This window comes from Oncorhynchus tshawytscha, linkage group LG06 (genome assembly GCF_018296145.1).
Source record: "Oncorhynchus tshawytscha isolate Ot180627B linkage group LG06, Otsh_v2.0, whole genome shotgun sequence".
NCBI classification, from domain to species: domain Eukaryota; kingdom Metazoa; phylum Chordata; class Actinopteri; order Salmoniformes; family Salmonidae; genus Oncorhynchus; species Oncorhynchus tshawytscha.
In genome coordinates this window covers 52777846-52802161 of record NC_056434.1, presented here as the reverse complement: position 1 = coordinate 52802161, position 24316 = coordinate 52777846, and the positions used below count along the sequence as shown (strand labels likewise).

At 43.3% G+C, this 24316-nt stretch overlaps 1 protein-coding gene across 1 annotated transcript in view; it reads left to right on the top strand.

Annotated features, from left to right (window-relative positions):
• Positions 1–16946, top strand: part of LOC112252720 (5'-nucleotidase domain-containing protein 3) — a 31835-nt gene extending 14889 nt beyond the window's left edge. The window contains exons 7-14 of the mRNA XM_024424222.2: positions 7401–7461; positions 7839–7941; positions 8445–8546; positions 8759–8840; positions 8943–9029; positions 9169–9309; positions 14818–14882; positions 15192–16946. Of these exons, the coding sequence (XP_024279990.1) occupies positions 7401–7461; positions 7839–7941; positions 8445–8546; positions 8759–8840; positions 8943–9029; positions 9169–9309; positions 14818–14882; positions 15192–15456 (906 nt within the window). The 3' untranslated portion in view covers positions 15457–16946. The remainder of the gene's footprint in view (positions 1–7400; positions 7462–7838; positions 7942–8444; positions 8547–8758; positions 8841–8942; positions 9030–9168; positions 9310–14817; positions 14883–15191) is intronic.
• Positions 16947–24316: the final 7370 nt, after the last annotated feature.

Sequence of the window (24316 nt, the reverse complement as noted above, 5' to 3'; positions counted from 1 at the left end):
GGACACTGTAAAGTCCATGGAGAATAAGAACACCTCCCAGCTGCCCACTGTACTGAAGATAGGAAACACTGTCACCACTGATAAATCCACTATAATTGAGAATTTCAATAAGCATTTTTTTACGGCTGGCCATTCTTTCCACCTGGCTACCCCTACCCCGGTCAACAGCACTGCATCTCCCACAGCAACTCGCCCAAACCTTCCCCATTTCTCCTTCTCCCAAATCCATTCAGCTGATGTTCTGAAAGAGCTGCAAAATCTGGACCCCTACAAATCAGCCTGGCTAGACAATCTGGACAATCACTTCTCAAATGATTGCCTCGCCTGGTTCACCAACTACTTCTCTGATAGAGTTCAGTGTGTCAAATTGGAGGGTCTGTTGTCTGGACCTCTGGCAGTCTATGGGGGTGCCACGATGTCGCTCTTGCTGCGGGTGATTTCCTGATCCACCTCTACGCAGACGACACCATTCTATATACTTCTGGCCCTTCTTTGGACACTGTGTTAACAACCCTCCAGGCAAGCTTCAACGCCATACAACTCCGTGGCCTCCAATTGCTCTTAAATACAAGTAAAACTAAATGCATACTCTTCAACCGATCGCTACCTGCCCGCCTGTCCAACATCACTACTCTGGACGGCTCAGAATACGTGGACAACTACAAATAACTAGGTGTCTTGTTAGACTGTAAACTCTCCTTCCAGATCCACATCAAACATCTCCAATCCAAAGTTAAATCTAGAATTGGCTTCCTATTTCGCAACAAAGCATCCTTCACTCATGCTGCCAAACATACCCTTGTAAAACTGACCATCCTACCAATCCTCGACTTCGGCGATGTCATTTACAAAATAGCCTCCAATACCCTACTCAACAAATTGGATGCAGTCTATCACAGTGCCATCCGTTTTGTCACCAAAGCCCCATATACTACCCACCATTGCAACCTGTACGCACTCGTTGGCTGGGCCTCGCTTCATACTCGTCGCCAAACCCACTGGCTCCATGTCATCTACAAGACCCTGCTAGGTAAAGTCCCCCCTTATCTCAGCTCGCTGGTCACCATAGCATCACTCACCTGTAGCACGCGCTCCAGCAGGTATATCTCTCTGGTCACCCCCAAAACCAATTCTTTCTTTGGCCGCCTCTCCTTTCAGTTCTCTGCTGCCAATGACTGGAACGAACTACAAAAGTCTCTGAAACTGGAAACACTTATCTCCCTCACTAGCTTTAAGCACCAGCTGTCAGAGCAGCTCACAGATTACTGCACCCGTACATAGCCCAAATATAATTTTGCCCAAACAACTACCTCTTTCCATACTGTATTTATTTATTTATTTTGCTCCTTTGCACCCCATTATTTATATTTCTACTTTGCACATTCTTCCACTGCAAATCTACCATTCCAGTGTTTTACTTGCTATATTTTATTTACTTTGCCACCATGGCCTTTTTTTTGCCTTTACCTCCCTTATCTCACCTCATTTGCTCACATCGTATATAGACTTGTTTCTACTGTATTATTGACTGTATGTTTGTTTTACTCCATGTGTAACTCTGTGTTGTTGTATGTGTCGAACTGCTTTGCTTTGTCTTGGCCAGGTCGCAATTGTAAATGAGAACTTGTTCTCAACTTGCCTACCTGGTGAAATAAATAAAAATGCACAAAGTAGATGTCCTAACCAACTTACCAAAAGTATAGTTTTTTAACAAGAAATCTGTGGCGTGGTCCTACCCTGAGGGTATGTAAACTTCCTACTTCAATTGTATGTGGTAGTGGTGGAGTAGGGGGCTTGAGGGCACACAGTGTGTTGTGAATGTGTTGTAATGTTTTTGAAATGGTATAAACTGCCTTAATTTCGCTGTACCCCAGGAAGAGTAGCTGCTGCTTTGGCAACAGCTAAGGGGGATCTATAATAAATGCACTCTCTGGGATTTATTTTGGAATTCAATGCACATTTAATGAGCATGGCTACCACAGCTTTCTGCAGCAAAATGCCATCCAATCTGGTTTGCACTTAGTGGGACTATCCTGGCTGTGTAAGGGATATTTGATGGGCGGCCAGCCCTTGGAAGTGCCTCGTGATGTACACTCCATCTGTTACCAGTCCTCGACTAGTCTCCCCCTGGTGGCTGACCTGCTGTACGCCACAAGTGTGAAAGGACGCTCGCTATAATGGCGCCGGAGGGGGTGGCTGCCGTTTTACGGGCTCCTAACCAACTGTGCTATTTTGTTCGTTTTTTTGTGTTGTTTGTAACTTATTTTGTACATAATGTTGCTGCTACCGTCTCTTAATGACCGAAAAGAGCTTCTGGGCATCAGAACAGTGATTACTCACCTCGAACTGGACTAAGAAAACAAGAAAATACTCATCCAGAAGCGGTGCTCCAAATGGCCGGGGATTTTCATGCAGGCAAACTTAAATCCGTTTTACCTCATTTCTACCAGCATGTCACGTGCAACCAGAGGAACGAAATCTCTATACCACCTTTACTCCACACAGAGATGCATACAAAGCTCTCCCTTGCCCTCCATTTAGAAAATCTGATCATAATTCTATCCTCCTGCTTACAAGCAAAGACTAAAGCAGGAAGTACCAGTGACTCGCTCAATACGGAAGCAGATGAAGCAGATGCTAGGCAACAAGACTGTTTTGCAATCACAAACAGGAATGTGTTCTGGGATTCATCCAATGGCATTGAGGAGTACACCACCTCAGTCACCGGCTTCATCAACAAGTGCATCAATGACATCGCCCCCACATTGACCGTACGAACATATCCCAACCAGAAGCCATGGATTACAGGCAACATCTGCATCGACCTAAAAACAAGAGCTGCCACTTTCAAGTAGCGGGACACTAATCCGGACACTTATAAGAAATTCCGATATGCCCTCAGACGAACCATCAAACAGGCATAGCGTCAAAACAGGATTAAGATTGAATCCTACTACACCAGCTCTGACGCTCGTCGGGTGTGGCAGGGCTTGAAAACCATTACGGACTACGAAGGGAAACCCAGGCGCGAGCTGTCCAGTGACGCGAGTCTACCAAATGAGCTAAATGCCTTTTTATGCTCGCTTCGAGGCAAGCAACACTGAAGCATGCATGTGAGCACCAGCTGTTCCGGACGACTGTGTGATCACACTCTCCATAGCCGATGTGAGCAAGACCTTTAAACAGGTCAACATTCACAAAGCCGCAGGGCCAGACGGATTACCAGGAGGTGTACTCGAAGCATGTGCGGACCAACTGGCAAGTGTCTTCACTGACATTTTCAACCTCTCCCTGACTGAGTCTGTAATACCAACATATTTCAAGTAGACCACCAATGTCCCTGTGCCTAAGGAAGCAAAGGTAACCTGCCTAAATCCACTGCTCAAAAAAACACTAAAATAACACATCCTAGATCTGAATGAATGAAATATTCTTATTAAATACTTTTTTCTTTACATAGTTGAATGTGCTGACAACAAAATCACACAAAAATGATCAATCAAAATCAACCCACGGAGGTCTGGATTTAGAGTCACACTCAAAATTACAGTGTAAAACCACACTACAGGCTGATCCAACTTTGATGTAATGTCCTTAAAACAAGTCAAAATGAGGCTCAGTAGTGTGTGTGGCCTCCACGTGCCTGTATGACCTCCCTACAATGCCTGGGCATGCACCTGATGAGGTGTTGGATGGCTCCTGAGGGATCTCCTCCCAGACCTGGACTAAAGCATCCGCCAACTCCTGGACAGTCTGTGGTGCAACGTGGCGTTGGTGGATGGAGCGAGACATAATGTCCCAGATGTGCTCAATTGGATTCAGATCTGGGGAAGGGGCGGGCCAGTCCATAGCATCAATGCCTTCCTCTTGCAGGAACTGCTGACACACTCCAGCCACATGAGGTCTAGCATTGTCTTACATTAGGAGGAACCCAGGGCCAACCGCACCAGCATATGGTCTCACAAGGGGTCTGAGGATCTCATCTCGGTACCTAATGGCAGTCAGGCTACCTCTGGCAAACACATGGAGGGCTGTGCGGCCCCCCAAAGAAATGCCACCCCACACCATGACTGACCCACCGCCAAACCGGTCATGCTGGAGGATGTTGCAGGCAGCAGAACGTTCTCCACGGCGTCTCCAGACTCTGTCACTTCTGTCACACGTGCTCAGTGTGAACCTGCTTTCATCTGTGAAGAGCACAGGGCGCCAGTGGCGAACTTGCCAATCTTGGTGTTCTCTGGCAAATGCCAAACGTCCTGCATGGTGTTGGGCTGTAAGCACAACCCCCACCTGTGGACGTCGGGCACTCATACCACCCTCATGGAGTCTGTTTCTGACCGTTTGAGCAGACACATGCACATTTGTGGACTGCTGGAGGTCATTTTGCAGGGCTCTGGCAGTGCTCCTCCTGCTCCTCCTTGCACAAAGGCGGAGGTAGCGGTCCTGCTGTTGGGTTGTTGCCCTCCTACGGCCTCCTCCACGTCTCCTGATGTACTGGCCTGTCTCCTGGTAGCGCCTCCATGCTCTGGACAATACGCTGACAGACACACCAAACCTTCTTGCCACAGCTCGCATTGATGTTCCATCCTGGATGAGCTGCACTACCTGAGCCACTTGTGTGGGTTGTAGACTCTGTCTCATGCTACCACTAGAGTGAAAGCACCGCCAGCTTTCAAGTGACCAAAACATCAGCCAGGAAGCATAGGAACTGAGAAGTGGTCTGTGGTCACCACCTGCAGAACCACTCCTTTATTGGGGGTGTCTTGCTAATTGCCTATAATTTCCACCTGTTGTCTATTCCATTTGCACAACAGCATGTGAAATTTATTGTCAATCAGTGTTGCTTCCTAAGTGGACAGTGATTTCACAGAAGTGTGATTGACTTGGAGTTACATTGTGTTGTTTAAGTGTTCCCTTTTTTTGAGCAGTGTATTTACGTCGGTAGCCATGAAGTGCTTTGAAAGGCTGGTCATGGCTCACATCAACGCCATCATCCCGGAAACCCTAGACCCACTCCAATTCACGTTCCGCCCCAACAGATCCACAGACAACGCAATCTCAGTTGCACTTGCACACTGCCCTTTGCCACAAAAGGAACACCTATGTGAGAATGCTGTTTATTGTCTACAGGTCAGCGTTTCCACAACGTTGTGCCCACAAAGCTCATCACTAAGCTAAGGACCCTGGGACTAAACACCTCCCTCTGCAACTCCATCCTGGACTTCCTGACAGGCCACATCCAGGTGGTAAGAGTAGGCAACAACATCTGCCACGCTAATCCTGAACACTGGGGCCCCTCATGTACTCCCTGTTCACCCATGACTGCGTGGCCAAACACGACTCCCAAGACCATCGTTAAGTTTGCTGACCACACAACAGTGGTATGCCTGATCACCAACAATGATGAGACAGCCTACAGGGAGGAGGTCAGAGACCTGGCAGTGTGGTGCCAGGACATCAACCTCTCCCTCAATGTGAGCAAGACAAAGGCTGATTGTGATCTACAAGAAAAGGTGGGCCGAACAGGCCCCCATTCTCATTGACGGGTTTGTAGTGGAGAGGGTGAAGAGTTTCAAGTTCCTTGGTGTCCACATCACCAACAAACTATCTTGGCCCAAACGCACCAAGACAGTTGTGAAGAGAGCACGACAACACCTTTTCCCCCTCAGGAGACTGAAACAATTTACGTGGGTCCCCAGATCCTCAAAGTTCTGCAGCTGCACCATCAAGACCATCCTGACCGGTTGCATCACTGCCTGGTATGGCAGCTCCTCGGCATCTGACCGTAAGGCGCTATAGAGTGTAGTGCCAAGCTTCCTGCCATTCAGGACCTACATACTAGGCGGTGTCGGAGGAAAGCCCAAAAAATTGTCAACGAAGTCACCCAAGTCATAGACTGTTCTCTCTGCTACCGCATGGCAAGTGGTACTGGGGCGCCAAGTCTAGGACCAAAAAGCTTCTTAACAGCTGTAATATTTGTGTTGTGGAGAAATGACCAGGCAGTAAGTAGATGGGAGTACAGTTAGTTTCCTTTAGTCAAAAAACTTGTGCTCTACAGCCCCCGGCCCAATAGTGCGCATGTGCATTTCCAGTTAGGTGTAGTAACATAACACAGCTGTAATACATTACTGTTTAGTAACAGCATAGTAACTAATATAAACAGTTGTAGATCACAAATACTACAACAGCTTCTACCCCCTAGCCATAAGACTGCTGAACAATTTATCAAATGGCCACCCAGACTATTTACATTGACACCCCTTCCCCATATGAGTTTTTTCACTGCTGCTACGCGCTGTCTATTATCGATGCATAGTCACTTTACCCATACCTACATTTAAAAATTACCTCGATTAACCTGTATCCCCGCACAAATTGTTAACAGAATTACCCAAAAATCTGTAACAAAAAGACTGCAACTGAATTAGTAGGCACAAACCACAGTTTGGTCACCTGTTACTAGCCTCCCTTCCACTGGCATACTGTTATGTTCAGCTCAATGTTTTGTTTCACTTTCTGTCACATGGTGGTCAAAGCAAGAGTGTGAAAACAGTCTGGACAACCCCTCCCTCTCTCTCTTCTCCCTCTCCAGTTAATGTCACCTTTCCCGGCTCTTACTGACACCAACCCATGAGCCCCTTTTAAATTCCATTTACTCTAATCAGCCCTCTCACCCACTGAGCACTGACTGACACCAGACCTTCCGTTGAAAAGTAGTTGAAATTTAGTCCAGATCTGAACCAGTCAATGTTTCACATGTTTATACACCACAGTAAAGAAAAGTAAAGTAGTTTAGTACAGTAGAGCACACTATAATTTACTGTACTGAACTATACTCTACTGTGCTATACTGTACTGAACTCTACTTTACTGTGCTGTATGTACTGTGATGTCCAAACTTGTGAAACATAGATGTCTATGATTAGTACAGGTATGATCCAGCCCAGAGCAACCAAATTTGGTCTTGTTTGGGTGCGGAGCTCATTAGAATAATACCCAAACATGCAAAAGAGGATATGACATTTTTCTACCTTTGTGTACCTATTCAGGATATATCACCATGAAGAGAATGATATGCATTTCTGTATTGTACAGATCAGGGACCCATGATGTCATTCTGTTACCGGGTGTTAATCCACTTCTCTTACTGTAGCTCAATAATCAAAATAGATTTTTGGTCACATCATAAACTGCAGGAGATTTTACCATCATTCTGTTACCAAACTTTCCATCTGCACTGTTCTTCGAGTAAATGTGTTTTTGTAAAATGTTATATGGTTTGTTTAACTTTATTTCTGTCCCTCTCACTGTTTGTAAAGTGCTGTATTTTGTGAAAAAGATTCCTCCTGCCACAAAATACTACCATTGTGTAACATCTCATCCTCTCTCTGTGTTGACAGGCAGCAATAGGAGATGTCCATGTGAAGGGTATTATGTATCGAGCGGTGGAGGCAGATATGGGTAAGGATAACAACGATCTCTGCGTTGTTCTCTAAAATAGTTACTTTATGATCATTGGAAAGAGGGGAGTGTATGCTCTGATTGGGGCAACGCAGTCTTATGTTATATGTGGTATCTTTACAAATTATCTCAGGTCTTTGTGCTACTCTATATGAATGTCTGTGAGAATGTGAGGAGAGTTCTACATCAAGTTCATTGCCATTGCTCATATCTTCAAAGAGATTTACTATGAAATAGTATTATTGTAGTTCCTAGAAAGAATGTATTTTCTGTAGACAATAGCAATTGTCTGACAGTGTAGCTCAGTTTTACTGTATTTTCACTACCCCCCCCCCTATATCTTTCTCTCCCTTTCTTTTCTCTCTCTCTCTCTGTAGAGAACTATATTTCCTATGGGGAACAGACTCACGCTGTGTTGAAGAAGCTCTATGAGGATGGCAAGAAGATGTTCCTCATCACCAACAGCCCCTTTGACTTTGTGTGAGTGTCAACTGTCAACCTGTGTTCAGGCGTCTTGTGGTCCTGTGTGGCTCAGTCGGTAAGACTTTGGCACTAGCAAACGGCAGTGTTGTGGGTTCAAGTTCTGAAGATATCACATACAATACAAAAAAATGTATCACTGTACTGTAAGTTACTCTGAGATTTCCGTCAGTACTGAGCTAGGCTTTACAACCACAACATTTGTTAGATTCACGGGGAGGCTTGACCCAAATCCACTGGTCTAAATCAAAGAGCTTCCATCACCTACTCATGTCATGGTTACAGGAATGTTAGCTACATTCTTGTTAGCTACATTCAGTCCTCACTGTGATGAAATGGCAACGGCTTGAAACAAGACTGATTTAAAAAATGGAACAAACGGTTGATGAACTACCCTCATGAGTGTGCAGATATGTTTGATACTGGCAGAGTGTGCTGTGTGTTCTATAGTCTGTTGTGTACTGTGTGAATTCTAATATAACATCTAATATGTGAATTCCCAGGGACCGGGGAATGAACTACATCGTGGGGAAGGACTGGAGAGATTTGTTTGATATTGTCATTGTGCAGGCCGACAAACCAGGCTTCTTCAACGACAGGAGGAAGTAAGTATTGGAACTATATCAAGACCTTTAAACTTCTGTTATGTCCCTTTTGGTCTCCACAGGGTACCTACATAAAGACTTCATTACACATTCATAAGCAGTACATAAGCGTTCCATAAATGCTTATGTCAACAACAGCAAGTTGAAGTCCTCATGAAAGTAAGTACTCTTCAAATAAAGTGTTAGCGTTTTTCTTCCTCTGTCCATCCTAGGCCCTTCAGACGAGTAACAGATAAAGGCGTGCTGCATTGGGACAGGATTCACAAGCTGGAGAAGGGGAAGATCTACAAACAGGTACAGGACACTTCAATTTAGCTATTGAATGTGAGTTTAAACTCCTTTGTGGGGTCTGGAATTATTGCATTTTTCTTTGATACAGGTATGTGTTTGTTTCAGGGAAACCTATATGAGTTCCTGAGACTCACTGGTTGGAGGGGGTCCAAGGTGCTGTACTTTGGAGATCACATTTACAGTGACCTGGCTGTAAGTGCAACAACAATTTGCAAATGCTTTAGCTACAACAAGCAGTCATTCAAAGTGACAACATTTCCACATACAGTACAAATACAAAGTACGTCATAAAAGTAACTGGTTATTTTCGGTGTTATGCGTCTCCCTGTAGGACCTGACTCTGAAGCACGGCTGGAGGACAGGAGCCATCATCCCAGAGCTGAGGAAGGAGATCAAGATCATGAACACTGAGCAATACGTCCACCTGATGACCTGGCTACAGGGCCTGACTGGACTCATAGAGCACATGCAGGTAGGTTGGGGCGGGGAGAGGTGTGTGTGTGGGGTGTGTTGAATACTGAGTACATCCACCTAATGACCTGGCTACAGTTACTTTTGGATTACTTTTGCCTTAAAATATCCCCCCCCAGAGGAAGTTGGGGCCACTATTTCAACATAGTTTTCTGTCCAATAGATGAAAATGCACATTTAGGTTCCACCTGCAAAGAATGACGAGGGCTGCTTATACATATTCACGAATGTGGGAATTTCCACGTGGAGTTGATAAACATCAACAAATAGGGCACTGACAGTCATCAGTGTAGCTAGCTAGCATGCTAACCTTTTCTGGCAAGCTAGCTATCTTGCTAACCTTATCTCCCTAGCTAATATTATGTTTGTTTTTTTACTACGCCATGTTCAAAATATTAGCCAGCTGGCCCCATGGCTGGTCCTGGAGCTGAATCTGTCATAAGCATTGATTTAGGCCATCCCTGGCGAAGTTCACCCTATCTTTTTCCAAGATGACGTAGCAATGCAGACGTGGTTTGTCGTCCTCTCATGTAATTTTTGTATTTTTCGTCTTTCTTTTTTTATATATTTCAATTCATTTTCAATCTCCTTTCCATTTTTAAATTAAATATACCTTCCGGTAACCCGCCTCACTCAATGTGATCTGGAACCGCTATTTGTTTTGGACCTTATAGCCAGAACCACCATCAGAAGCTAATTAGCTACTAGCTATTTAGTCATTGTCAGCCACTGCTAGCGGCCTTTACCTTCTGCACAGACACCAGCTGTTTTTAGCCTGGATAATACTTGCCAGCCTGCCAGTATTGGACTGTTCTCTCCACTACAACGCCGGATTCCTGCCGTAAACCCTGGACCATTACTACTGATCATCACCGCTAGCTAGCTGCCACCAAGTAACCCAGCCCCGACGCTAGCCCTGAGCCAGGTCCACCTCCCAACCAACTCAGTGATCACTCGGCTACACAGCTGATGCCTCCCGGACTCTACCCCAACACAGCTAGAATCCACTACTCCACCGGATCCTTGCCGTTAGCTCTAGACCTTTGCATCGGATCTTCGCTGCTAGCTAGCTGCTTCCGAGTGGCTATAGTGGCTAACGCCCCTGCCCTGAAGCTAGCACCAGTTAGCCGTGAGCCAGGCAATGACTACAACTACAATACCTCTCTCACCATCTGGCCTGGACCCTTTGTGGACACGGCGCCCCGCCATACCACCACGACTGGTCTGCCGATGTAATTCCATCCGCTGTGCCCTCAACCGGCCTTTGCCGGACGTCGGAGCAGATGCTTACCCCAGCCTGCTAACTTTAAGCCCTCGTGCTAGCGTAGTAACGACTTCCCTGCGGCTTCCCTGTTCCATCTATTGCTGTTCACTGGACCCTATGATCACCAGGCTACATAGCTGATGCCTGCTGGACTGTTCATTAATCACGGTACTCCATTTTGTTTATTTTTTGTTTATCTGTCGGCCCCAGCGTCAAACTCAGGCCCTGTGTGTAGTTAACCGAACCTCCCTGCCCATTCATCGCCATTTTACCTGTTGTTGTTGTCTTACCCGTTGTCGTCTTAGCTAGCTCTCCCAATCAGCACCTGTGATTGCTTTTTGCCTCGCTTTATGTCTCTCTCAAATGTCAATATGTCTTGTATACTGTTGTTTAGGATAGTTACCATTGTTTTAGTTTACTGCGGAGCCCCTAGTCCCACTCCACATACAACAGATAACTCCTTTGTCCCACCTCCCACACATGCTGTGACCTCACCCAGCATAACTAGCATGTCCAGAGATGCAACCTCTCTTATCATCACTCAGTGCCTGGGTTTACCTCCACTGTACCTGCACCCCACTATACCCATGTCTGCGCATTATGCCTTGAATCTATTCTACCACGCCCAGAAATCTGCTCCTTTTATTCTCTGTCCCCAACGCACTAGATGACCAGTTTTGATAGCCTTTGGCCGTACCCTGATCCTACTCCTCCTCTGTTCCTCGGGTGATGTTGAGGTTAACCCAGGCCCTGCGTGTCCACAGGCACTCTCATTTGCTGACTTCTGTAACCGAAAAATACTTGGTTTCATGCATGTTAACATCACAAGCCTCCTCCCTAAGTTTGTTTTACTCACTGCTTTAGCACACTCCACCAACCCTGATGTCCTTGCTGTGTCTGAATCCTGGAAGGCCACCAAAATTTCGGAGATTTCCATCCCCAACTATAACATTTTCCGTAAAGATAGAACTGCCAAGGGGGGAGGAGTTAGCCTGCAAAGTTCTGTCATACTTTCCAGGTCTATTTTCAAACAGTTTGACCTTGTAATTTTAAAAATGAATCTCTCCAGAAATAAGTCTCTCACTGTTGCCGCCTGTTATAGACCCCCCTCAGCTCCCAGCTGTGCCCTGGACACCATATGTGAATTGATTGACCTCATCCCCCCCATCTATCTTCAGAGTTCTTTCTGTTAGGTGACCTAAACTGGGATATGCTTAACACCCCGGCAGTCCTACAATCAGGTTCTCAGCGATCACTGCCTCATTGCCTGCATCCGCTATGGGTCCGCGGTCAAACGACCACCCCAAACGCTCCCTAAAACACATCTACGAGCAGGCCTTTCTAATCGACCTGACCCAGGTATCCTGGATGGATATTGACCTCATCCCGTCAGTTGAGGATGCCTGGTCGTTCTTTAAAACTCAAGGTACTAAACGATATCATAACCGCCATCGATAAAAGACAGTACTGTCCAGCCATCTTTATCGACCTGGCCAAGGCTTTCGACTATGTCAATCACCATATTCTTATCGCAGACTCAACAGCCTCGGTTTCTCAAATGCCTGCCTCACCTGGTTCAACAACTACTTCTCAGACAGAGCTCAGTGTATCAAATCGGAGGGCCTGTTATCTGGACTTCTGACAGTCTCTATGGGGGTACCACAGGGTTCAATTCTCGGGCCAACTCTTTTTTATGTATATATCAACGATGTCGCTCTTGCTGCGGGTGATTTCCTGATCCACCTCTATGCAGACAACACCATTCTGTATACATCTGGCCCTTCTTTGGACACTGTTAAAACCTCTTGCTCCTACTTGAGACGCAGACGTCCCATCTAGAGCTCTGGAAATGCAAATGCGCTACGCTAAACGCTAATAGTATTAGTTAAAACGCAAATGTTCATTAAAATACACATGCAGGGTATTGAATTAAAGCTACACTCGTTGTGAATCCAGGCACCAAGTCAGATTTTTAAAATGCTTTTCGGCGAAAGCATGAGAAGCTATTATCTGATAGCATGTAACACCCCAAAAGACCCGCAGGGGATGTAAACAAAATAATTAGCATAGTCGGCGCTACACAAACCGCACAATAAAATATAAAACATTCATTACCTTTGACCATCTTCTTTGTTGGCACTCCTTGATGTCCCATAATCAATATTGGGTCTTTTTTTCGATTAAATCGGTCCATATATAGCCTAGATATCGATCTATGAAGACTGTGTGATAAACGGAAAAAAATAGCGTTTCATAACGTAACGTCATTTTTTAAAAGTAAAAAAGTTGACGATAAACTTTCACAAAACACTTCGAAATACTTTTGTAATGCAACTTTAGGTATTAGTACACGTTAATAAGCGATAAAATTCACCAGGAGGCGATGTAAATTCGATAGGTGGTCGTCTGGAAAAAATGTCCGGAAAAAACTCAACCAATACATCCAGTTGGAGGTCGGAGGGAATCGGTTCCCTTGGGTCGGTTCGACCAAGAATCAAATCCGAAGCAAATGAGAAGACTCTAGACATCCTGTGGAAGCTGTAGGTACTGCAACCTCGGCCTCATTTAATACGGTTCACCTTTAACAATTCCTGGAAGTGGCGCATGGATATTTTTTTCCATTTTCAGTGATCAGATTTTCCTGCGCTTTTCGATGAAACAGACGCTCTGTTATAGTCACAGCCATGATTTAACCAGTTTTAGAAACGTGAGAGTGTTTTCTATCCACACATACTAATCATATGCATATACTATATTCCTGGCATGAGTAGCAGGACGCCAAAATGTTGCGCGATTTTTAACAGAATGTTCGAAAAAGTAGGGGGTCGACTTAAGAGGTTTTTAACTACCCTCCAAATGCACTTCAATGCTATACAACACTCCTTCCGTGGCCTCCAACTGCTCTAAAATGCTAGTAAAACCAAATGTATGCTTTCCAACCGTTCACTGCCTGCACTCGCCCGCCCGAATAGCATTACTACTCTGGACGGTTCTGACTTAGAATATGTGGACAACTACAAATACCTAGGTGTCTGGCTGGACTGTAAAACTCTCCTTCCAGACTCATATTAAACATCTCCAATCCAAAATTGAATCTAGAATTGGCTTCCTATTTCGCAACAAAGCCTCCTTCACTCACGCCACCAAACATACCCTTGTAAAACTGACTATCCTCTACCGATCCTCGACTTTGGCGATGTCATTTACAAAATAGCTTCCAATACTCTACTCAGAAAACTAGATGCAGTCTATCACAGTGCCATCTGTTTTGTCACCAAAGCCCCTTATACCACCCACCACTGCGACCTGTATGCTCTAGTTGGCTGGCCCTCGCTACATATTTGTCGCCAGACCCACTGGCTCTATGTCATCTATAATTCTATGCTAGGTAAAGCTCTGCCTCATCTCAGCTCACTGGTCACCATAACAACACCCACCTGTAGCAGGTATATCTCACTGGTCATCCCCAAAGCCAACACCTCATTTGGCCTCCTTTCCTTCCAGTTCTCTGCTGCCACGAATTGCAAAAAATCGCTGAGACTTATATTTCCCTCACTAACTTTAAACATCAGCTATCTGAGCAGCTAACCGATTGCTGCAGCTCTACATAGCCCATCTGTAAATAGCCCACCCAATCTTCCTACCTTATCCACATATTGTTTATTTACTTTTCTGCTCTTTTGCACACCAGTATTTCTACTTTGCACATCATCATCTGCTCATCTATCACGCCAGTGTTCATTTGCTAAATTGTAATTACTTCGCTACTATGGCTTATTTATTGCCTTACCTCCTCACACCATTTGCACACACTGTATATAGACCCCCCCATTGTGTTATTGACCGTACGCTTGTTTATTCCATGTGTAACTCTGTGTTGTCTGTGTCGCATTGCTTTGCTTTATCTTGGCCAGGTCGCAGTTGTAAATGAGAACTTGTTCTCAACTAGCTTACCTGGTTAAATAAAGGTAAAATTATTTGTTTTTAATTTAAAATATCTTTGACTTTTTGTATTTTTTCACAAACATCCTTTCTGAATTCAAAAGTAATCCAATAATTAATAATCTAGTTTTTAAAAAGTATCTATAATCTGATTACAATATTTTTGCTGGTAATGCACTGATTACACTTAGTTTGTAATCAGTTACTCCCCAACCCTGTCCCTACTTCCCAGCTCCACAGATATGTATTCTCAGTATGTATGTAAACAGTTACACAGTATGTCTTCTTCTCCCTCCGTTCCAGGTCCACAGAGACCCAGCGTCGCAATCTGTTGTCCAGGAATGGATCAAAGAGAGAGAAGCCATGAGGTACCATGGGGAATTACTTTTAATGTGCATGAGCCTTTCAAGAATCTCAAGAGAAGCATTATGTCATTTGTAATGAGTCCTCTTATTTGTTCAAAGTCTAGAAGTTATGCTATAGATATTTTGATAATACTTTCTTTGAAAGGCACCTTCAGTACATAAGGATTTCATAACACATTTATAATCTACATAAGAATTCCATATGAATGTAGCTACCCTTCAAATAAAGTCTTACCGATATTTTCCTTGACATGCAATGCAAATGAGCACTGTCACTTGATAACATATCTTACTTGTTTCATCATACAACAGATCGCAGACTAAGGACATCTTCAACAGCCAGTTTGGGAGTCTCTTTCGAACGTACCACAACCCCACCTACTTCTCCCGCCGCTTGTCTCGTTTCGCTGACATCTACATGGCCTCCCTCAGCTGTCTGCTGAACTATGACTTCCAGCACACCTTCTTCCCTCGCCGGACCCCCCTGCAGCATGAATCACCCTTCTGGCCCGAACAGACCAGCGCCGGAGCCCTGAAGATGCCCTTCATACCCCACAGGACCACGACTGAAGAGTAGAGGGAGGTAGGGTTTCAGTGTAACACCCCATCCGGACCTGCTCAAAGTAGAGGGGGACGGGTTTCATTGCGACACACTCCGCCCGGACCTGTTCTGGACACAGAGCTCTCTGTGGGCCCTATTCAGAGTTGAGATTAGTGTGCACAACGCAGTTTTGCACCGATCATTCATTCATTCGTGTAAATTGGAGACTGGCACAAAATTGTAAGTTAAGTGCGTTGTCTTCAAGTCAGAATACTGTCCTGAGATGGGTTCTGGACATGGCTGACTTGGACTTCAACTGTTCATTACATATTTAGGGCATGTGGACTGTAACCTAAAGGCCATTCACTAGATACTGTACATACTCCATCTCATATGCTGGCTTTTTCACAATAACTTGAATATTGCTGCTCCTCTTTAAAATCTTGTCACGACATCTCACTATTACACGTGTAGGTTTCATCTATCTATAAAGATTTAGGACGTTAGATAATATACAGTAAGTATATACCCTCTTTAATAGTTCTGCAATGTTTCAATGTAATTCTATTATCATTAAGAGAACCACTAACAGTAGAGTTGCTTAGTATACCAAACACAAAGTATTAAGTTTGATGAATGTGCTTGACAGACATGCAGTATGTAGCCAAATGGACACTTACTTAGATCAGCAAACTTTCACTTTCATCCAAACAAGGTCAAAATATGTCATTGTGATCTCTAATTTCTTAGTAAGTATGTGTGGGTGTGAGAGAGAGCGCAAGAGAGTATAATTGTCCGTACAGAGTGAATAGCGTTTATTTTATAGCAGTCTTGAAAGACGTCGGGCCAAGACATGATATGTGCATTATCTGTAACATTCATGGTAATCATATATTTATGTAAATGTATGATATGCACTTGTATAGTTAGTTACCTGTGTATTAAGATGCTCTTGGCCTTTTTAACTATATACAGTATCTGTAAAAAGTTGGTTATAAAGGGGTAATAAGGGATGACCACCTAAAGCAGGTGGTCTCTGAACCTGTAAGCACAGAGATACACAGACTCCTGATATTATCTAGCACAGGAGTTTTGTGTGATGTTGAATTGTTTGAAATGATGACTTGACATTTTCAAAGACATGCCTTTACGTGTCTGTCACTAGAACTGCACTGTAGATCATATATTAGTGATGCTTTAGTTTAGAATATATTATTCCCTGGTAATAAGGGAGATAGGCCTACCCTAAAATCATATTTTTCACAAAGGCTTTATTGTTATTAGTAGTCCTTACTAGTTCAGGTACTAGCCACATTAATAGCACTCAGACACAACCGACATAACTGTCAGTTTATTTTTCATAGAAAAGGGTAATATGCTGTATTTCATTGACAAATGTATGTTTCATCGTCCAGTGTTGCGTGGCTATCTTTTTTGTTTGTTTTCTTAAACATTGTGCTTTAAAAAGTATCAAATGTAAAAGTGTGTTCAAATAATTTACTTTGCATTAAAATGTTCAGATATTAGATTTATTTGTTTTTGGGGGAAACGAACAAGAAAATGACATTGTTTATGATCATCGATGAGGCTTAATGTTTTAGAAATCTATTGTTTGATATATACAGTGTGGTCTGAAATGATTGACATCCTTGATAAAGATGAGTAAAAATGACTTCATAAAATAAGTTATTAAATTCAAATACTGAGCTATACTGAACAAAAATATACATGCAACAATTTCAAAGATTTACTGAGTTACATAAGGAAATCCGTCAATTGAAATAAATTCCTTAGGACCTAATCCATGGATTTCACATGACTGGGAAAACAGTTGGTCTCACATAACTTTTTTAAAAATGTAGGGGCTTGGATCAGAAAACCAGTCAGTATCTGGAGTGACCACCATTTGCCTCATGCAGCGCAACACATTTCCTTCGCAATGAGTTGATCAGGCTGTTGATTGTGGCCTGTGTAATGTTGTCCCACTCCTCTTCAATGGCTGTGCGGAGTTTGTGGATACTGTCGGGAAATGGAACACGCTGTCATACACGTCGATCCTGAGTATCCCAAACATGCTCAATGGGTGACATGTCTGAGTATGTAGGCCAGAACTGGGACATTTTCAGCTTCCAGGAATTGTGTACAGATCCTTGTGACATGGGGCCATGCATCATCTTGCTGTAACATGTGGTGATGGTGGCGGATGAATGGCACAATGGGCCTCAGGATCTCATCACGGTGTCTTTGAGCATTTGAATTGCCATCGATAAAATGCAATTGTGCTTGTTGTCTAAAGCTTATGCCTGCTCATACCATAACCCCTCCCCCACCATGGGGCATTCTGTTCACAATGTTGACATCAGCACACAGCTTGCCCACACGACGCCATACACATTGTCTGTGGTTGTGAGGCCGGTTGGAGGTTCTGGCAAATTCTCTAAAATGACATTGGAGGTGGGTTATGGTAGAGAAATGAAAATGTAATTATCTGGCAACAGCTCTGGTGGACATTCCTGCAGTCAGCAATGCAATTGCACCTGTGTAATGATCATGCTGTTTAATCCACTTCTTGATTTGTCACACCTGTTAGGTGGATGGATTATCTTGGCAAAGGAGAAACGCTCACTAACGGATGTAAACAAATTTGTGTACAAAATTTGAGAGAAATAAGCGTTTTGTGTTTATGGAAAATTTCTGGGATCTTTCATTTAAGCTCATGAAACAAACAATTTATATGTTTTTTTTTGTGTGTGTATATTGTACGCTAAAAACAATTCCTCAGAAAGATTTTGTTTATCAAGTTAAACATTCTCTCAAAGGTAGGGGTCAAAATTATTAAGACCCCTGTTTTCAATACCTTTTTAATACCTCACCTTGCGAGGATAACGACACTGAGCCTTTTTCTAAAATGTTTAATGAGTTGGAAAACACATTTGGACAGATCTTAGACCATTCCTCCATACAGAATCCTTCCAGATCATAGATATCTGTTGTCTGCGCTGATGGACTACCCTCTTCAGTTTAAACCACAGGTTTTCAATTGGTTTCAAGTCTGGAAAATGTTGATTTGTGTCCAATGAACCATTTCTTTGTGGATTTTGAGGTGTGCTTGGTGTTGTTGTTTTGATGGAAGATCCACTTGCGGCTAAGTTTTAACCTCCTTGTAGAGGCAACATATAAGGGCACAAGGCGAGACCCGGATGCAGACACGTTTGATGGTTTGAGTCTTTGATATTTATTATATCCGCAAGGGGTAGGCAAGAGTGGTCGTGGACAGGCAAAAAGCCAAAACCAGTTCAGAGTCTAGGAGGTACAGTGCATGCAGGCTCGAGGTCAGGACACGCAGAATGGTCAGGCAGGCAGGTACAGAGTCCAGAAAACAGGCAAGGGTCAAAACCGGGAGGACTAGTAAAAGAGAATAGAAAAGGCAGGAGCACGGGAAAAACACGCTGGTTGACTTGGAACATACAAGACTAACTGGCACAGAGAGACAGGAAACACAGGGATAAATACACCAAGTATAACAAGCAACACCTGGAGGGGGTGGAGACAATAACAAGGACAGGTGAAACTGATCAGGGTTTTACACAACCAGGTTTTTGGCTAAAATATCCTGGTACTGGATAAAGTTCATGATGCCTTTGACCTTAACTAGGGCCCCAGGACAAGTGGAAGCAAACTATTCCCATAAAATCAACCATAACATCATCCACCACCATATTTTACAGTAGGTATGGGGTTCTTTTCTGCTCATGCATTCTCATTTCGACACCAAACCCACCACTCGAGTGTGGCCCAAGAGCTCTATTTTCATGTCATGGCCCCTAGTTAATTCTCAATGTAAATTTACTGTGCCTTCAGACAGTATTCACACCCCTTGACTTTTTCTACATTTTGTTGTGTTACAGCCTGAATTTAAAATGAATTACATTGAGATTTTTTGTCACTGGCCTAGAATTATTAAGTAAGCATTTTGCACCAAACATAACACTTTGTATTCAGGACAAAAAGTGCATTGCTGTGACACATCTTTTGCAGTATTACTTTCGTGCCTTGTTGCACACAGGACGCATGTTTTGGAATATATTACTCTGTACAGGCATATTCATTTTCACTCCGTCATTTACATTAGTATTGTGGAGTAACTAAATGTTGTTGATCCATCCTCTGTTTTCGCCTATTACAGCTATTAAACATTAAATCATGGAGTAACCAAAAAAGTGTAAAACAAATCTAAATATTTTATATTTGAGATTCTTCAAATAGCCACCCTCTGCCTTGATGACAGATTTGAACACTCCTGGCGTTCTCTCAACCAGCTTCATGTGTTAGTCACCTGGAATGCATTTCAATTAACAGGTGTGCCTTGTTAAAGGTTTGTGGAATTTCTTTCCTTCTTAAAATGGCTTTGAGCCGATCAGTTGTGTTGTGACAGGGTAGGAGTGGTATACAGAATATAGCCCTATTTGGTAAAAGACCAAGTCCATGTTATGGCAAGTTCATATACAGGTCTTCAAAATGCAAGTTTAATTTGATCGACTTAACTCAATGTGTTGAATTAGGTTCATGGGGGTTTATTCAGATCTTTGTAGTTTTGTGGTTGTGAATCCAGGGCCCATATTCATAAAACATCTCAGAGTAGGAGTGCTGATCTAGGATTATTTTTGCCTGTTAGATCATATTGCTGTATCAATTGAGCCTGGGGATGAGGTCAAGTACATAGACAAGGTTTAGCTCTGTAGTCTATATAGTTCACGACCCTAGGAGGGAAAGCAACTGTGTTCTACTGTATGCTCACAAGTATGTGAATGATGGTAGCACTGTCCTGTTTCTCTTCATCTAGCTGAATAGAAGCTCCACTGTGGAGCTCCAGGAGAACAAGTTTTAAAACCTTTTTGTCGTAGAAAATTAAACATTTGTGTTTCTTATTGGACAATTCCATGTAGTTACTCCCTTTTTCAGTCTGTTTTCTTCCGGTAGATACCTAATGAACACAACCCTGTTGTGCGGTGTTGTCGTCTTCTTTTTTGTCTTTCCATTCCTCTCCTTCCTCCTCTTCCCCCAGCTGAACCGTAGTGTGGAGTTGCAGGGAGGGCATCCCAGCCTAGAGGAGAATGAATGGCGGTGAGGATGGTACTGGCCATGATCGGGGCCTTCTTTTTCTGCTGGCTTCCCTACACGGCCCTGTCTGTGGTGGTGGACTCAGAGCTCCACATCCCTCCACTGTTGGCTTTCATGCCTTTGTACTTCGCCAAGCCCAGTCCTGTCAACAACCCTATCATCTATTTCCTAAGTAACAAGCAGCTATGTGTAGGAGTGCCAGAATAAAGTGAGGACACAGCACATCAATTGAGTTTGTAGATTATTGAAGGAGACTGCTAAATCAGGTCCTTGTGGTCATAATTCAATTAGGATACAGATTTACATTAAAATGTTGGTTATTAAGTAGATTACACTCGTATCAAGAGAAACTTGGTATGTCTTGTGTATTGAAGAGTGTAAGAATTGTCTTATAGTTCTTTACCACAATTCTGTATGTCGTTTCTAACAGTTGGTGTCTGTCTGTACTCCCTGTAGTTCCGTGATGCCACTCGAGAGGTCCTCTCCTGTGGGCTCTACATCGCTCATGACCTGGCAACCGACACCCTCACCATGCACTCAATGACCCTGATAAGCACCGTGGGCACAGGTAGCCGAGGGATCAGCGCCCACAGCAAGGTTTTACCGCTGTAAATCCTCTCTCCTTTGTCTCCATCACTCCACCGGAAACAGAAACAGGCACCTTAGAAGTATCACGTTGGTCTAGGTACATCTGAGTCCCGGCCCCATCAAGGGGGAGAGGAGAGAATAGCTTCCTCCTCATCCTCAGGCCACTTAGTTGTCCCCGTACAAGTCCACTTCAGTCAGTATCAGCAAGACCTCAAGCCACATAAAGTAGTCCCAACCCTGCAATTCCACATCAGTCATCAGCCAAGGCCGCCTCCTCAGTGCCACCAACATTGGAATGACTAAAGGACTAAGTCTTACAGTAAGTGTCCAGTGAAAATCTAACTTTTAAAAGTTCATATTCTGTTAACTGATACCCAAAGAATGTGGTTGACCCATCCCATACTCATGTGGCCAAAGCATAAATTGGAGAAAAAAAAAACACTTTAAAAAAACACACCTCAATCTTGTATCTCAAACATTTCAAAAATCAGCATGAATATTTTTAATGAACGATATATGCCCACACCATTTCAACACAGAAAAACTGCTTTTTAACATAGTTAATTACCATTGTTTGGAAGGAAAACAATTTCACACATAGAAAATGGGATCGTGAATTATGTTTGGTGTAAATTCCTCTTTGAAAATGTTTGTTCCTACAGATGTAGGAGCTTAATTTGACCTACAGTTCCAGTCAAAAGTTTGGATACACCTACTCATTCAATGGTTTTTCTTAATTTTTTTAAATGTTTTACATTGTAGAATAACAGTGAAGACATCAAAACTATGAAATAACACATTTGGAATCATGTAGTAAAGTAGCCACTCTTGGCATTCTCAACCAGCTTCATGAGGTAGTCACATGGAATGCATTTCAATTAACAGGTGTGCCTTGTTAAAAGTTAATTGTGGAAGTTCTTTAACTTCTTATGGCTGGGGGGTAGTATTGAGTAGCTTGGATGAATAAGGTGCCCAGAGTAAATTGCCTGCTACTCAGGCCCAGAAGCCAAGATATGCATATTACAGTGGATTTGGATAGAAAACAGTCTGGAGTTTCTAAAACTGTTTGAATGATGTCTGTGAGTATAACACAACTCATATGGCAGGCAAAAACCTGAGATAAAATCTGAGCTTTGTAGGTTTAAGTCTTTGGCTATCCAATAAACAGTGTCAAATTTGGTCCGATTGCACTTCCTAAGGCTTTCACTAGATGTCAACAGTCTTTAGAACCTGTTTCAGACTTCTACTGTGAAGGGGGAGTGAATAAGAGCTGTTTGAGTAAGAGGTCTGGCAGAATGTCATGAGCTAAATCATGCGTGCGGCCGTGAGAGCGAGCTCTGTTCCTTTTAATTTCTAAAGACAAAAGAATTGTCCGGTTGGAATATTATTGAAGATTTATGATAACATCCTAAAGATTGATTCTATACATCGTTTGACATTTTTCTACAAACTGTAATGGAACTTTTCGTCTGGACTAAGTGCCTGCGCCTCTTGAATTTGTGAACTAAAATGCGAACAAAGGAGGTATTTGGACATAAATGATGGACTTTATCGAACAAAACAAACATTTATTGTGGAACTGGGATTCCTGGGAGTGCATTCCGATGAAGATCATCAAAGGTAAGTGAATATTTTTTATGCTATTTCTGACTCTGTTGACTCCACAACATGGTGGGTATCTGTATGGCTTGTTTTGGTGCCTGAGTGCTGTACTAAGATTATTGCATGGTGTGCTTTTTCCGTAAAGCTTTTTTGAAATCTGACACAGCGGTTGCATTAAGGAGAAGTATATATTTAATTCCATGCATAACACTTGTATTTTCATCAACATTTATGATGAGAGGCCTCCCGGGTGGCGCAGTGGTTAAGGGTGCTGTACTGCAGCGTCAGCTGTGACACCAGAGACCCAGGTTCTGTCGTAACCGGCCGCAACCGGGAGGTCCGTGGGGCGACGCACAATTGGCCTAGCGTCGTCCGGGTTAGGGAGGGTTTGGCCGGTAGGGATATCCTTGTCTCATCTCGCACCAGTGACTCCTGTGGCGGGCCGGGCGCAGTGCTCGCTAACCAAGGTTGCCAGGTTCACAGTATTTCCTCCGACACATTGGTGCGGCTGGCTTCCGGGTTGGATGCACGCTGTGTTAAATCGACATCCACAGCACCTCGTCTTCGAGGCGTTTTTGCCATTCATGCTCTCCCCATTGAGTAGAATATATCCCGGTGACATCTAGATGTCTAACAATATTAGTTATTTATTGTGTAGGTTGCTATCCTACTTGAAATACTGTGTAATCCTTGGAGGGGAAAATTCACCACACTACTAGTTTCCACTGGCGACACTGTGTTCGGCTACAGTTGACCAGTGGAACTGCACCTTAGGTCGGCAGGCACTTCGATAAAATTTGTGACCCGATTCAGGAAACAAGGCGTGTTGCAAGTCACGACTTCACAGGAGAGCTGTTTGAACATAAAACATGTTTTTTATCAAAATGCATTTTTTGGCAGAAAAAATGCCTTTTCGAACATGTGCACTTTCATGTGCCTTATTATCAAACGTGTATGCCATCTGTAAATACGAATAAAATTGTTAAATTATGAGCCTAGTTGGTTTAGCTACAGAAAAAGCGAGCAAACCTTCCAGCTAGCCATAATTGGCTGAGATAATGAGTGGGCTGGACATGCCATATAGCACTCGTCTGTTTACTGGAGCTGGTCAGTATGTCTAGGTAATCGTTTAAAAAAAAGTTATATTGCATAGTAAAACTGCATAAACCTAATGTCAAGTTAAAGTGTACTGTTAGCTAGCTAACGTTAGCTGTCTGGCTCGCTAGCTAATGTTATGTGTATGCTCTCCACTTTCTGGAGGAATGAGTTTTGAAATCAGTGGAATTCGAATATGATAGCTAAGGAGATGGAGAAAACACCAGTCTGGATTATATCGTCAAACAGGAGACCTGTACAACCATGATGTATAATTGTAAAATAGTCTAGCTACATTTTCAGATATTACACGTTTCTAATTAAGACAGAAAGTGGTTTCATTTCAAGTGTACTGTTAGCGAATGTTAGCTTGGTCGCTAGCTAACGTTATGTGTATGATCTAATTCTCTGCATCTCAGACGTATTTGCTTGACTAGTTATAGCCATAGAACTTGGTTGGTTAGCTACCTGCAGATTCATGCAGGGTAGT